The 14811-nt window shown below is 38.2% G+C and overlaps 1 protein-coding gene across 2 annotated transcripts in view; it reads left to right on the top strand.

The window, feature by feature from the left end:
• Positions 1 to 14: 14 nt before the first annotated feature.
• Positions 15 to 14811, top strand: part of LOC145500858 (uncharacterized) — a 17121-nt gene continuing 2324 nt past the window's right edge. The window contains exons 1-6 of one of the 2 annotated variants that reach the window (XM_081480394.1): positions 15 to 1116; positions 2395 to 2576; positions 6947 to 8410; positions 9311 to 9469; positions 12023 to 12151; positions 13878 to 14147. In XM_081480394.1, coding sequence (XP_081336520.1) covers positions 1113 to 1116; positions 2395 to 2576; positions 6947 to 8410; positions 9311 to 9469; positions 12023 to 12151; positions 13878 to 14147 — 2208 coding nt within the window. In that variant the 5' untranslated portion in view covers positions 15 to 1112. The other variant, XM_081480393.1, reaches the window with a different exon arrangement.

Consider the following 14811-nt stretch of genomic DNA (forward strand, 5'->3'; position numbering starts at 1 on the left):
GTCCTCACTCACAGAGCGGTTTTCAATTGAGTGTCGTAAAACCAACGCCAAACCAATTACTTACCAATTAGACTACTCAGCCAATCTCAAAAGGTTGTTAAACCAATACCAAAACCAAAGTAATTGCCTGATTACTTTCGACGCTCAATTGAAAACCGCTCTATCAAAAAAAGAATAAAATAAAAATGAATAAATAAATAAATAAATAAATAGAGTTTTCGGCACTGATAACTTTGTCTTACTCCTGTCCTACCCATAATTCAGCAAGTCTCGAACAGAGTTTACGTCACAGAAGTTGCTAAGCAACAGGTCATTTCTGTTCCTTGCTGACGTAACAACTTTTGGAGTCAGTACTATTCAGTGATTTTTTAGTCATGGTCATAGGCTGCGGAGAAAGTAAGGCTGCTGAAAAACCATTCTTAACCCTTGTGACATTTTCAAAAATTCTGCACCTAACAACACCAACAAAGATGTTCTTTTCGCATTTTCTTTAAAACTGGCACAATCACTAGTGCCCCTCCCCCCCTCCTTGGGGATAAATTTGGGTCGGCTCGATACAGGAAGTTTCTCGAAAAAGAAACGACTTTTTTTTAACGCGGTTCAAAATAGTTAATGGTTCACAGCAGACGACAGTTAACCCTGATATCGATGTGGACCTAATTTGCCATGAGACCATAATCTGTGTTTACGGTTCTTGTAAGGTACATCAATATGGCGGTCGTATACCACAAACTGTAATTGCCAGAAAAAAAGATTCCTTTTAGCTTTGTTATAAAGCCCAAAAGCATGAATTGTACAGCCATAGACTATTAATGGCACTGGAGAGCTGATTGGTCACATAAAATTTAATTGTGTTGTTTGTCGACCTTTATAGTTGAGTAAAAGGGTTCCAGCACAAACGAAAGAGCTCTTTTTGCATTGTGGCCTCGGGAATAATTTTCTGTCGTCCCAATAATTGTCGCGATTGTGTGTCAATTGTCGCACAGTCAGGCGGAACAGCTGCGCGTCGCTGGTCCATTGGATCGCAGGCTAAAGTTGAAACGCGCACGACACGAGGTGGCCATTTTCAACTATTCTTCAGTAGATTTGAGGAATGTGAGGACTGGCTATGAATGGGTAAGATAGTTACTGGGCTGTGTAATTCTAATAGTGTAATCGAACAACCTGTATTCCATACGTTATATTATAGATATTAATGATTGGCTTACCCGCGGGCGTTTGTTGACGAACGATTTCATAGCGTGCGACATTGTTTGTCGTATAAACTGCTTGCATAAGCTCGAAATGCTCTCGTGTTTCATTTGAACAAACTATTTGCAACGAGTCGTTTCTGAATACGCAAAACGAAAACAAAAAACAATGAGAGACTACGATCGATGCACACGGCTCAGAAATACGCACAAGCAAATCCCAAAACACTCTTGAGGGTCTTGATACCTGTGTCGATATACATTCTTGGTAGCCTCTTTGATTATTCTTTTCACAGAGGATCAGGTATCAGTTAAATAATAGGCTCTGTATGTAAGTGTAAAAGGAAAAGATTTCCGGAGTAACTTCTCAAAATAGCCCCAAGAACTGTTTAACGATGTTTTATACGCACTTCCGTTGGCGTCAACAGGGTAAAACGAAAGTTATTTTGCATAAACGCCGCGGGTTGATTTACACCTGTCATGCTCAATATGTACTCCATTAACGTTTGAGATGGGTTTTTCTTCACTTTTGAATTTTGAAGCATTCGCCATTGATCGAAGAAATACGAAACAAAATAGGAGGGAAGTAAGAGGAAGTGACGGAAGTCAGTCTAAGCGTGACACGTATGCCATGCGTGACAATGACAACCCGTTATTTCCTTTCAGTACAATTATCCTGACGGGGAGGTGATAAGAAGTCTTTTGTGTGTGAGTTCTTTCCTTAGGCCAATCAAGCTTTGCAGGGATTTTTGTGCTCTGCAAGAAATATAGTTACGTTGATGTAGACACTGTTAAAGTGTTGTTTGCTGCTATTTTTCCTTCGGGGAATATATATATATTTTTTTGATTGACCTTACCCCACCCCTCCCCTGTTCACTGCTCTAAATTGTCCGGGTCTTTGTTCACGCACACGTCCCACGAATCGTCACTTTCATCAAGCTTTGATTCATTTCGGGTGGTCTTGTGATTTGCAATGAGTCTCACGAGAACTGTAGATGCCGGTAAGTTTTCGGGACTGTTTAAACTAGTGGATTTGATTTTTTGCACCGAAGTGGAAAGAAACTGACAAATTTTCCACCACCTGCTATTGAACCTTTCGGGATCTCTTTCAAAGATTCGGCGGGCCGCCTTCAAGAACGCTGCTTCACGTGTGTACACTGTCCATTTGACTGAAGTTTTTTCGTATTTCATGTTGTTTTTACAGATGTCCATGCTTTGCTGGTGTATATAGTTTCGTTCCTTCTCTGTGTGGTGTGTTTTTGCTTACTCGTTCGGGCGTACAGGCGAAAGCACCAGTATAGAAAACAAAAAGAGCGGCAACGACCATTTATCAAAAGAAAACGGGACTCGCTGTCACCGAGGACAAGTCTGTTGTTTGGAAATCTGGTGAGTTTTCATTATAACATTATTATTATTTCAAATGACGCAGTTTCTCTTTCGAAGGACCATCGAACCGTTGAAAGCATGAGTTGCATTTAGATTTCAAGTGCTTTTATCAAAATCATGGCGTCAAAAATCAACATAGGTGAACAAGTCAGGAATATTGTTGAGTCGCTCATCGAACGAAACCAGTCTAAAATTTTTATCCTACTGTACCAAAAAGAGGAACTACTCCAAGTTTTTTAAGGCTTTCTTGTTTATGAAGTTACAAGCAAACAAAGATCGTGTCCTTGATGTAAATATGCGTGTAGTTTGCCGACCAACGTACATGGAAGGGTAATGAAGCTTATTTTTATGTTAAGATTAGGTAATCTAGATCATATCTCGTTTGGAGGAAATGAGATATTTTGATCTCCTTGCTCTTACAATGTAGTAGACGTGTTTTCATTTGCGATTATTTTGTCGAAGAAATTCAAAGAAAGTTCAAATATCCGTTTTGCGGTTTCTTGAATTAGCATTTCTTGTCGGCGTGTAACTGCATGCTTAAAAATAGATTGCGCGCGAATCGATTCATGAAGTACAGAATGTTTAACCACAAACCCGAGCACAAAGTATAAGTGCAATTTGGGCATTTTTGTGTGTGTGGGCCGTTTACCCTTTCGAAACAATGGATCTGTCATTGTTCGGTTTTCGTCTCATTTTTGGCACCAACTGTAAATTTTCTACGATCACCTGCCGAGTGCTTTCTAAACATTGACAATGAAATTATTAAAGTTAACTGAAGCGTAATTTATTTGCAGTGTTTATTTTAATAAATTGTCCCAAGTCTTTTCAAAACAGCGTGGTTAATTTTAAACAAAACTTTCTGACTTCAATAAACTTGGTGAGAATGCATGACTCAACAGCTTTTGATAGCGTGAAGGTGTAAATATATATTTAAAAAAATTCCCGTATATCAATTGAATTTAAATAATATGATAATGTCGATTTTCATCCCTTCGTTTTATTGTTAGTAACAATTCTGGTTTTGTCCACACTTACACGTGAAGATTAGAAGGAATAATTTAATAGTAGCACAGAGAAGAAGTCAATCAATTTCTCTTGTTATATCCATATGAGAAATATCAGTTTGCATATCAATATTTTTCCATTTGATTCTGCATAAAATTACTGCTAATTTTTGTTGACATTTTTTTTTCAGTTTTAGTGTTCGACACAGATCCAATCAATACATGTAATTTATTCTTGGCCTTGTCAGAATTGTCTGTTTGCTCAGGCAACATCTTTTTCATTGTTTTGACATATGTTTAACCACTGAAAAAATAATCTTACCGCATGAATAAACATAATTTAACAAGCACATACATGGCAAGATATGTAAACTATTCATTATTGATATTCTCCTGTAGCTAAATTGCTTTAATATGCCGATGGTTCCAGTATCTTTACTGAAACCACTAGAAATAATGTTTTTTCTGTGTTGGTGGTCTTCATCCTTCAAACCTACCTTAACTAACACAGTTGGAAACCAATCTTGACAAAGCTTTTTTGTGCTTACTTATTCATGTATACTCACATGGAATGCACTAATTAGGGATGATTCTGAATTTTTCTGTTGATTAAAAATTTAGGATAGATTGTATAGAGAGAAACTGAACATGCTAAAATCCCAAATGAGAAAATGACTGAATAACATCCTTATTACGCTAATTTATCCATGCATGTTTTTAAGTTCAATCCAGTTAGCCTGAAGTTAAATCAGTGGCTTTCCAAATTATTATATTTTTAATCCAGCAGGTTACAAAATTTGTAACCTGCTGAATTAATGTATGTCACTTTTTATTGATTATAATCTAACTTAATCCACCAACTTATTTCCCAAGTTGACAGTGATTATCCTTCTTGTTGACTTCAAGGCCAGCTGTTCTTCGTAGTATCTGGCTAACATTTTGATTTATCAAAATTCCACATTATTGTTTGCAGTCCTTTTGAACTTTTTTAAACTTTTTTTCTGTTGGAGAAGTAGCATAAAATTTTGTGCAGGGAATTTGTGATTCAAAAACAGATGTCCATCCGTACTGTATAAGCATATTTAATATGTGATGTAATTACTCTCAAAATTTTAGATAATTAACATTGTACTCACTTTGTGGGGTATCAAAATGCGGTTAGCCACTACTGTTGGTTGGAGCTACTCTGATGCCCAAGAGAACAATAGAGAAACAAAGCACGTAGCTAGCTCTGATAACAAAAGATCTGCATTGCCAGTGGGCTTGTAGTGTGATATAGATCTGATATCCTGCTTGTAGGAAGCTGTTTTATGTGTGTATTAAGAATTGATTGATGGAAAGAAAAGTAATTATGTTCAAAACAATATCCATGGACAGATCTTGAGAGGTCATGAAATAATACAGCATAATATCACATTGTGGTCTTAGATGACCCCAGAAATTGGGGTCTAAACATCATTGGTAGTCGAATCTTGTTCCAGTCTTCTGAAATCTTCCTGATCAATGTAAATTGTACATGCATTGTTTTGGTGTTTCCTTCATTTTGAAGAAAGCACCTGCAGTGTTATGTGTATTGCTTGATGATTTCGAGAAGTTCTTCAAAGAGCTTCAGTGTAGTATTGCTGAAAGTGTTATCAAATAAGTACACAGTAAAATCCCACTTAAACCCCAGAACATCCACAAGTGCTTTTGAGTATGGCAGAGCTTGTCAACAAACACTCTATTTTATAACATTGACAAAATCGGAAGGTTGTCTTGACAGCAAATGTCCCTGTATTGTGTGAGATTCAAGCTGAATAATTTTCTCCTGAGAAGATCTTCATCTATTTATTTTAACATGGTGTTCCTGATTGGTCAGATTTAGCCTGTTCCAGGCTTTGAGCAAAACATACATGTACATGAAGAAAGAGAACATCAATTCTTATCATGTTAGTCTGCATACAATGAGAAGAAAGGGAGCATGTAAATAAATTGCTTGGAGACTGGGAATTAGGTAGCAAGGATTGGATAAAGTGAAAAGTACATGTAGTTACATTCCTGTTCAGTTTTGCTTTCTCTTTTCTGCTCATTTCTGCTACAATTACATAAGACTGCCGTTTACCATTTAAACACCTCTATATATGGAATGTCGATACCTGATATTTGAAGCTTCTCCTAGGCAGTTTAAATGAGAATAAGGCTACAAGTGGTGGTGATAACTGAAAGAGTTTTTGATGAAAACCATGCAGTTTTAATAATTTCTGGTAGTAAATATTATTTGACTTGATCAAGTGTTTAGTCTGTCATCTGGTTTTACTCTCTTTGTATTCATTTTGAGCAAATCTTTTTATTTTGCTTTGTGACAATAATACACTTAGTAACCCTCTCTTGTGTTCTCTCCTTCTCTTTTCTCAAACAATAACATTATTACTCAAGATACTGGGCAACTGATCGTCTCTAGATTTAGAAATTAGACATAATAAATCATTCACTTGTCAGTTAAAGAGAAGTCAATGAAGTTTTAACACATGAATGAACTACTCCTTGTTGCTCACTTTGACGATAATTATTGGAGAGGTCAAGAATGTTTGCGGCAGTTGGCACAGAGCAAAAACGAAACTTTTGAGTTTCCTTATTTACTGTAGAATTTTTTACTCTAAAGTTGTATTTGCCATGTATATTATTGTGTTTTATTGATTTAACAATTTGACAAATAGAAAACTAGCCTGTACTACAACTGTCCTTCCTGAAAGAAAAAATCGGAGAGAACATCTGTGTGTTGCCACTGATAATCCCATTTCATGCATAAATTGTTTGCGTATAAAAGCTGATGTGACACTTGGACACAACAAAGGAACTTGCCTTCTGCGCATGATCTTTGCATGACATACATGTACAATAACTAGTTAATGACCTTTCAATGTTCACTGTTAACAAAACAGACCACTTGTGGAATAATTTTGTCGACAGACAAATGCTGACTACCTCCGTTACTCTGGCTTTTAAACTTCAACATTGTAAATCTACATCTTACTGTCGAAGTGTAACAAATTTTGATTGTGATCTTGACTGCCAACTCTCAGAATTTTTGTCAGCGCGACCAATTAAAGGCAAAGTGCTGAGTTCTACAATTTACAAACATTACACTTAATTAAACCAGTCCTGCAAAAGTCATATATGGGTGGAACATGATTAATAACAGTAACACACAGACTCATCTCTCTGATTTTTTCTTTTTGGGGAGGGGCAGCTACATGCATCATAGACAGGCTAAGAGAAAACATGTCGCTGTTAAACCCTCTAAAGGCAGGTTTTGAACCCAGTAGACAGTGTCAGTTGTATGTCGTCTGATAGTTGTGACTTAGTTTGCTTTGGCTTTCTCTGCAGCAATTCACAAACAGACCTGTAATAACGCCTTTAAGTTCATCAAAAAGACATCAACAGTCCTTTAGATCATTACTTCAGAATGATCCAAATGTCCAAGACAAGTTGTTTGGAAACAGAACGTGGCCAGAAAGAAATTTCTTAGGTGACATCATCACTTCAGTCAGTCAGCATCCAAGCCAGAAATTCAGAGAATCAAAAATGAGAAAGACCTCGCCTGAGAAAAAGATAGAACCACGAGTGCTCCTTACATCTCATCATTCATGTGTACATGGCAGTGAGGGTGAAGCTAGTGGCTGCGGTTGTAAGGAAGAAGATGGAGCAGAAGCTCACATTTTATTTGAGGATGAAGGAAACAACAGTGATAAACTAAATCATCAAGATACACATGCCCTGGCCATTTCAATTCCTGAATCAAATACGGTTGCTTCATACTTGTCAGAATGTGTTGCATCAGACGACAAAAAACAGTTATCTCCTATGTCCAACCTGGAAGAAAAACCTAAAAATCCACGAGTGATGTGGCATCAGCCCGAAAGCCTGTTTAGGCCAAGCTCCATAGCAGCGAGAGGGGCTCAATCTCCTTCTGAGCAGAAGCCACCTCTGTGGGGTCATTACTGTAACTCAAGTGAAATAGTCGAGAAAGCCAGGTCTAGTGAATGTTGGAGAAAAACAGTGGCTGACAAAATTGAGAAAGCAATGAAATTTGAAGTAAAAGAAATGAAATACGAGAATTCTAACTGTGGCAATGGGAAACCTGACACCTCTGTGGGCTCTGCCAAAAAGATGACATGCACATATTCATCATCAGATAATGGAAGCAATAAGAGTGATTGTGGTCCATTGGGTTATGTTTTCAGTGACAGTTTAGATGACATTCTGGCAAAGAGATCTAGGAGTCGATCACGCAGAAAAAAGTCTGTAAAATCTAGTGACGAGGAGTCTACGACCTGTGAACACAGATCTCTGGATACAAATGATATTGTGGCTAATGCCTCCAAAACGGAAGTGCACTGCATGTTGTGTGGCATTACTTTGCCTAAACCGCAATGTTTCTACAGTCTAGGCTCTTTGTGCACAGATGATGAAATCTGCGAGACAGACTCAGATGACATTAATCGTCATCCCGTAGGTGATATTGACATGGATTCTACATTAGTGGAAAGTCAAAGTCACCACGACACTGGATACACTAGCAGTGAGAACTTTGAAGATGAAAGCACCTTGACAATTAAAGAGCTCGACTCAGTGTGGTTAGACGATAAACGAGAGACTGATGATGGAGACTACGAGAGTTATGATGGAGACCACGAGAGTGACAGTGAAGATGCTGGTGTCAAAGGTGTTGTTATGGGTGATGACGTGGCTCTGAAGCCTCTTGTGTCAGTACGGGAGCCAATAGCAATTAAGGACTATGCTCTGCGGGAATGGAAGAGTGACACGCCCACATCACTTGCAATGAAAAAGGTACAATAAAAGAATTTCTCAATGCAGTAAATAACAATAGGGTACATGTAGATGGTCTTGCTGACTGACATGTACGTGAACGGTATTCTATAACTTTAGGATTACTGCACAGTGTGCAAAGAAAGTCCTGTCTGACAACCTGGGGCTAGTGAATTTTCCAGTCAGGCTAATGAATTCTGTTTGTCACTTGTCTAATGGGAACGTGAAGCTGTTAATTCTTGGGAAACGTTTTGAGGAAATTCAAATTACAGAAGTACTGCGAGAGATGAACTTTTTGGGGGGCTAGTCAGAATGATTTTTGGTCTAATACATTGTAGTTAAAGCTTGCCTGAAGGTAGGGGTTGAATTTTTTTCTTTGCACCCTGCTGTGGTGTTTTCTTTCTTCAAGTTACGAGGTCCTTGTTGATGATCTTCATCTTGTGAGTTACACAGAACCTTTCTCCCCTTTCAAAGAGGTGCAGTGACCTAATGGTTAGCTCACTAGACTTTGTATTGAGCATTAGTCCAGTTAAAGCCCTGCGCTGAGTGAGAGTCACTGCGTTCTGTTCCTGGCTCACAGTGCCTCTCTCCACCCAGGTGTATAAATGGGTACTTGCAAATTTATGCTGGGGGAAAACCCTCCAGTGCATTAACAACCCATCCAGAGGGGAGTTGACATACTCCTGTTGCTTCAAGTTACAGAAGCTGGGATAAGATCCAGTTGTTTGAGCTACTGGGCCAGCACAGACTTTTTCCTTACCTCTGTAAAGAAAAATAGTCCTCCTGTAGAACATCAGTTTTCATCGAGCTCTACATTTAAACTGTTTATGTACATCCTGACACACAAGCAAACAAACAAACAAACAAAGTTAAGAAACCTATTCCAGCTGCATGTAACACTAATAGCCTATTTTTTCACAGGGATATGGTTCCATCTCGACACTCACTGGTTGTCAACATCTCCGTCAGATCAGGGGTGATAACTACTGTGCCATAAGAGCTGTGCTTTTTCAAGCATTAGCTGGCAGACTTCCTATCTTGAATCTATTTGGGGCTGACGAGGACAGCAAACTTGAAAAAGTATGTACACTGTGTAACAACATAGAAGGCATTGATGCTGGTGAGAAAGTGAGTAAAGTCTCTTTATGTGCAAATGACACCACTGTTTTTGTTTGAGACCTTGATTCCATTGCCAATTTACTAACTCCACTTCAAAAGTTTAATAATCTTTCTGGTTTGGAAATCAGCACAACAAAGACTGAAGGAATGTGGCTCAGCAGGTGGAGGAACAAAACCAATACGCCTTTCGGCTTTCGCTGGCCACGGGATTCAATAAAAGCTCTTGGCATTTTCATTTCTTATGAAAACAAAACCAATGAATTAAATTTTGCAGAGAAAATCCAGAACTTAGAAAAGACCCTGAATAGTTGGAAAAAAGAAATCTCACACTTAACAGAAAAATCAACATAGTTAAAACATGCAGACTTTCTAAATTAATTTATAGTGTGTCTGTTCTTGTCATTGTCATTGTGGGAGGCGCGATGGCCTCATGGTTAGTGCGCTCGTCTCCGGATCAAGCGGTCTGGGTTCGAGTCCTGGCGGGGGACATTGTGTTGTGTTCTTGGGCAAGACACTTTACTCTCACAGTTCCTCTCTCCACCCAGCTGTATAAATGGGTACCGGCGAACTTAATGCTGGGGGTAACCCTGCGATGGACTAGCATCCCATCCAGGGAGGAGTAGAAATACTCCTAGTCGCTTCATGCTACAGAAACTGGGATAAGCTCTGGCCTGATGGGCCACTTGGCTCGCATGCAAACTTTACCACCTTTTACCTTTACCTGTTCTTGTCATACCCGAACATTTTATCAAGGAAATTGAAAAACTAATTTTTAACTTTATTTGGGATGGGAAACCGGCAAAGATAAAAAAGTCAACTATCATAGGAGAGAAAAAACAAGGCGGACTGAAGGTGATTGATTTTAACAGTATGAATAAAGCATTAAAAGTTGCTTGGATACCACATTTATAAACCAGGTCTGATGCATCATGGAAAATCATCCCTGAAGCTTGAAAATCTTGGAGGAATATAATTTCTTTCACAATGCAGCTACGATGTCAAGTTCTTGTAATTTAACAACCTCCCAGACTTCTATGGTGACATCTTAAAATATTGGCAAAACATGAGGTCTGCATTTCCAAAGAATACTTCTCCCGACAAAGAAATAATTTGGAATAATCACAACATAATAATAGATGGTAAAGCACCTTTTTATAAAAGCTGGCTAGAAAAAAAAAACATTTTACGGGTTGAAGATCCCCTCGACAATATCGGTAACTTCCTTCCTTTCAATCTTTTCTTTGAAAAATTTCATCTCGAAACCCCCTTCACTCTTTATTTGAGCTTAATTAATTCTGTGCCGACCCCTTGGAAGCTGGCAATAAAAAGGACTCCTCTGCACATGGCGGAAAATGAAAACAACACAACAAACATTTCCACCAATAGGGTTTACTCCACTATGCTAAAAAAAGTCTTCTTACCCCCAACGGCTGAGAGGAAAATTATTAGATATGGTTTTACTCAAGATAATATTCACAGAGTGTACCAACGACCTTTCCAGATAAAAAGTGACATAAACACAACACTGTTTCAATATAAGATTATTCACAATACTCTTCCAACAAAAGTCAGTCTCTTTAAAGCCAAGATATGTGATGATGACATATTCCCACAATGTCTTGCTGACAGGCATTCCTTAGATCATATGTTTTTGTGCTGTCAATTAACTTTATCCTTCTGGGACTTATTCCAAACATGGTGGACTAGCAAAACTAAAGAAAATGTCACATTAACAGAGAGCATGATTCTGTACAGAATTTTCGACAATAGAGAACACCTGTACTCCTTGAATTACTCACTTCTTATAGCAAAGTACCCCATATATAGTAGCTGCTTGCAAGAAAAAAAGCTTTGTTTTGACAGTTTTCTCACACTTCTAAATCAATATACAATGGGAAATTGCTGTTCAAGATAACAACAGTACAAAGTTCAAGACTATAATTATATAGATTTCTTTTGTAACTTTGTATTTTTCGTCTTTTTTGCTTTACTATTCCTTTCTGTTTTTTTCTTTTTACGCTTGCTAACCCAGACATCACGGAAATGTTGAATACATGTAGTAACATGAACTGACACATTAATTGCGCATCTTGAAAAGTGTTAATTTGTTAATTTTCTCCATCCTTTACCATCCTTGTTCCTTTACGGTTTATTATTATGTCTTTACTGCTGTTCTATCGTAGTATTCTGTTATTTTCAGGTTTTTTCAATTTAAAGGTAATTTTGTACATGTATGGAGCCGAAATAACCCAGAATACTGTTCATGACTGAGCTCGATTAGTGAGAAATGTAATGGTTGTCACATCTTGAAAAAAGGCCAATGTCTTCAAGCTGGCAGCCTGTCGGTTGTTTTTAATTTGTCTCAATATTCTTTAGTCTCAATTTGTTTGTTCTTTGACCATTTGGTGTTTTTCTATCTTAGAAAATCATTTTTTTTTATGGTCTGGAAAGCACATTCAGAACAGTGTCGCTTGTTTACTACATCACTGATGTTTCTGATACACTCCTTTCTAGATTCCCAACAAGCTGCTAAGTAATGGAGTTGCTTGTCTTGACATGTGGAGCTTTGCTAACAGATTACCAGTTTCTCAGTCTGAAGTGATTCCCACCTTGGAGAACTTCCTGTCTTTCTTCAGTAATCAAGTAAGACTTCCTTTCTTTTTGATGTGTACCTTGTTTGTCCTGTTGTATGAAAATCTGCACACACATTTGTTTTCCCTGGTGAACTAGAGTTAGTTGCACAATATACATGTATATGGTTATTGACCAAGTGTGAGGTCAACATGGCTGAATATTAGCCAATTTCTTTTACTGTGTGTTTGTGGACCAAGATTGAGTCGAGGTCCATTAACTTGGAAAAACGAACGAGGCCAATATTCAGCCATCTTGGCCAAACAAGCTTGGTCAATAAAGTTTTTATTATATGACTTTCGGGGAAATTTTTCTTGCGGGACACAGCCGGTAGTCCCAAGTGGGCAAGATAGTATGGTCTTTTCCACTTTGGTAGCCAATTGAAGTGCTGGTTTTACTTCATCGTGCCTGCTTGTACATGTAGCCATATGATAAAATGCCAACTGGCTTGGTTGGCTTACTATTGCTGTATACTCCATGGTTCAAATGTGAACATAGAAATTCTCCTCACCTGACCTTATATATTTCCTTGAACACTGGTTAAAAGAATCTTAATGCTATTAGTTAAACCCGGCCAATTTTTGAATAGGAAAACTGTTATAAGTGTGTTCAGATTTTGTGGTAAATGTGGTTTAATAAATTGTAAACAAAAATAAGTAGTATTACAGTACAACTACAGTGTACCGCAACTGATGCAACCCATGTGGTCTAAAGACCAAAGATTTCAAGTCGCGCAAAGGCAAAAGTTTGGTGGCTGTGGCAACCGTGTGGGAGCTTCTAGAGTACAGCTCTGCAAATTATATTAAAGTAAACTGCAAGAACATGTAGTGTGCGAGTGTTATTAAAACAATAAAAATAGTCACGAATTTATCATTATTTTCTGTAGTGTGAAACAAGCTTCAATAAATAATTAGTTGGAAATTTATTGTTAACATCGCAGGTTTTCAATTGTTAAATCTGGGCATAATTTTGTAGGGTGTATGGCCTCTCAGGCTCTGTTGAATAGAGTGGTTTGAATAGAGCGGCTTGAATAGAGCGGCTTTCAATTGAGTGTTATCAAGGCAAAAGCAAACCAATTGCTTTGCAATTAGACTACTCAGCCATTTTCAAACCGTAGTAAAACCAAAACCCAAAACCAAGGTAATTGCCTGATTACTTTTGACACTCAATTGAAAAATGGTTTATGTGGTTGCTGATATTTGATTTCAAACAAGTACTCCTGTCTCCTCCATTGCTGATTTTAGTAATACCTTTGATAAATTTGAGGTGCCTACTAAATTCCATTTAGCTGTCAGCCTGTGGAGTGCTAACAGTTACTGTTTGGCGATAAAGATTTTACTGTACACTGTACTTTCATTTTTCTAATGAGTTTTTTTCTATTGAATTTCAATTTAAATTCTACTAACAGAATAAAAGCCTTTTTTGTGGAGGCACAGTGACCTCATGGTTAGTGTGCTCACCTCCGTATCAAGGGGTCTACATGTAGGCTTGGGGCCTGGCCGGGACATTGTGTCATGTTCTTGGGCATGACACTTTATTGTCAGAGTGACTCTCTCCACCCAGGTATGGGTACCGGCGAGTTTAATGCTGGGCGGGTAACCCTGTGATGGACTAATATCCCATCCGAGGCAGGCAATGTACATTGTAGAAATACTCCCAGTCACTTCATGCTACAGAAACTGGAGATAAGCGCTCGTATACAGACTTTACCTTATGGAAAACGTATGTTGTCTTACAGATCCGCAAGATAGGTGACAGTTCAAGTCAACCAGAGCGAATTGAATCTACACTATCCTTGCTCAACAATGAAACTGAAGAGTTTAAAATACTTGAAGCAACAAAGCTCCTGATGTTTGACATTGCTGTCCAGCTGCACAGAAGAATGAGTCAAGGAGAGGATGTGCCCATATTTGCGATACTGTTGTTTGCTCGAGACTCCAGCAACTCCCCTCGCAGCCTATTGACGAATCATTTAAACAGAACAGGAGACACGGGTGGCCTGGAACAGGTAAGCAATTGCACCCCTCCCTCCCCACCCTACATGTACTTGTAGTTTGAGGATATCCTGTGTTCTGCTTCTATTACTCTTGGATCCCTAAATTTAAACAATCAGAGCTCCTTTCTGATCAACGCACAGTTTTTCATTTGTGTTGAGATGGTATCCGGTCACTTCGCCCCTTGGTCATTTTGCCCCCAGTTACTGTACTTCACCTCAACTAAAAGTCACTTCGCTCCATACAAAAGTTACTTTGCTCCATACAGAAGTTACTTTGCTCAATGATATAATAAAAGTGTATATATGCGTAAAAGATTGTAAAGATGTTATATTCGTGCCATTTATAAAAACGATCTTGATGATATGTTTGTAATTGTTACTCTCTCACTCACCCTAATCTCTCTCTGTCCCCCACGCCATGCTGATGTTGTTGATGTGCTCATTGGTAATTGCGCTCAATGACTCGATCGATTGCATGTCAAAAACCTATTTTTTTTAACATGTCAGTAGTTAAAGGACTTAAAAAGTGACCGAGATCTTGGCGTAGTTACAGCGCGAGTCTAAATATCTTTGTTTGATTACACGCGTTGTTTAGTATTCACTTGTAGCACTTGTTGTTTAATAAATTACCCTCAAAATCTTTTTTATTAAGTCTAAGTGTATTTGATGTATTGCG

Source organism: Orbicella franksi, chromosome 10 (genome assembly GCF_964199315.1).
Source record: "Orbicella franksi chromosome 10, jaOrbFran1.1, whole genome shotgun sequence".
Taxonomy (NCBI): domain Eukaryota; kingdom Metazoa; phylum Cnidaria; class Anthozoa; order Scleractinia; family Merulinidae; genus Orbicella; species Orbicella franksi.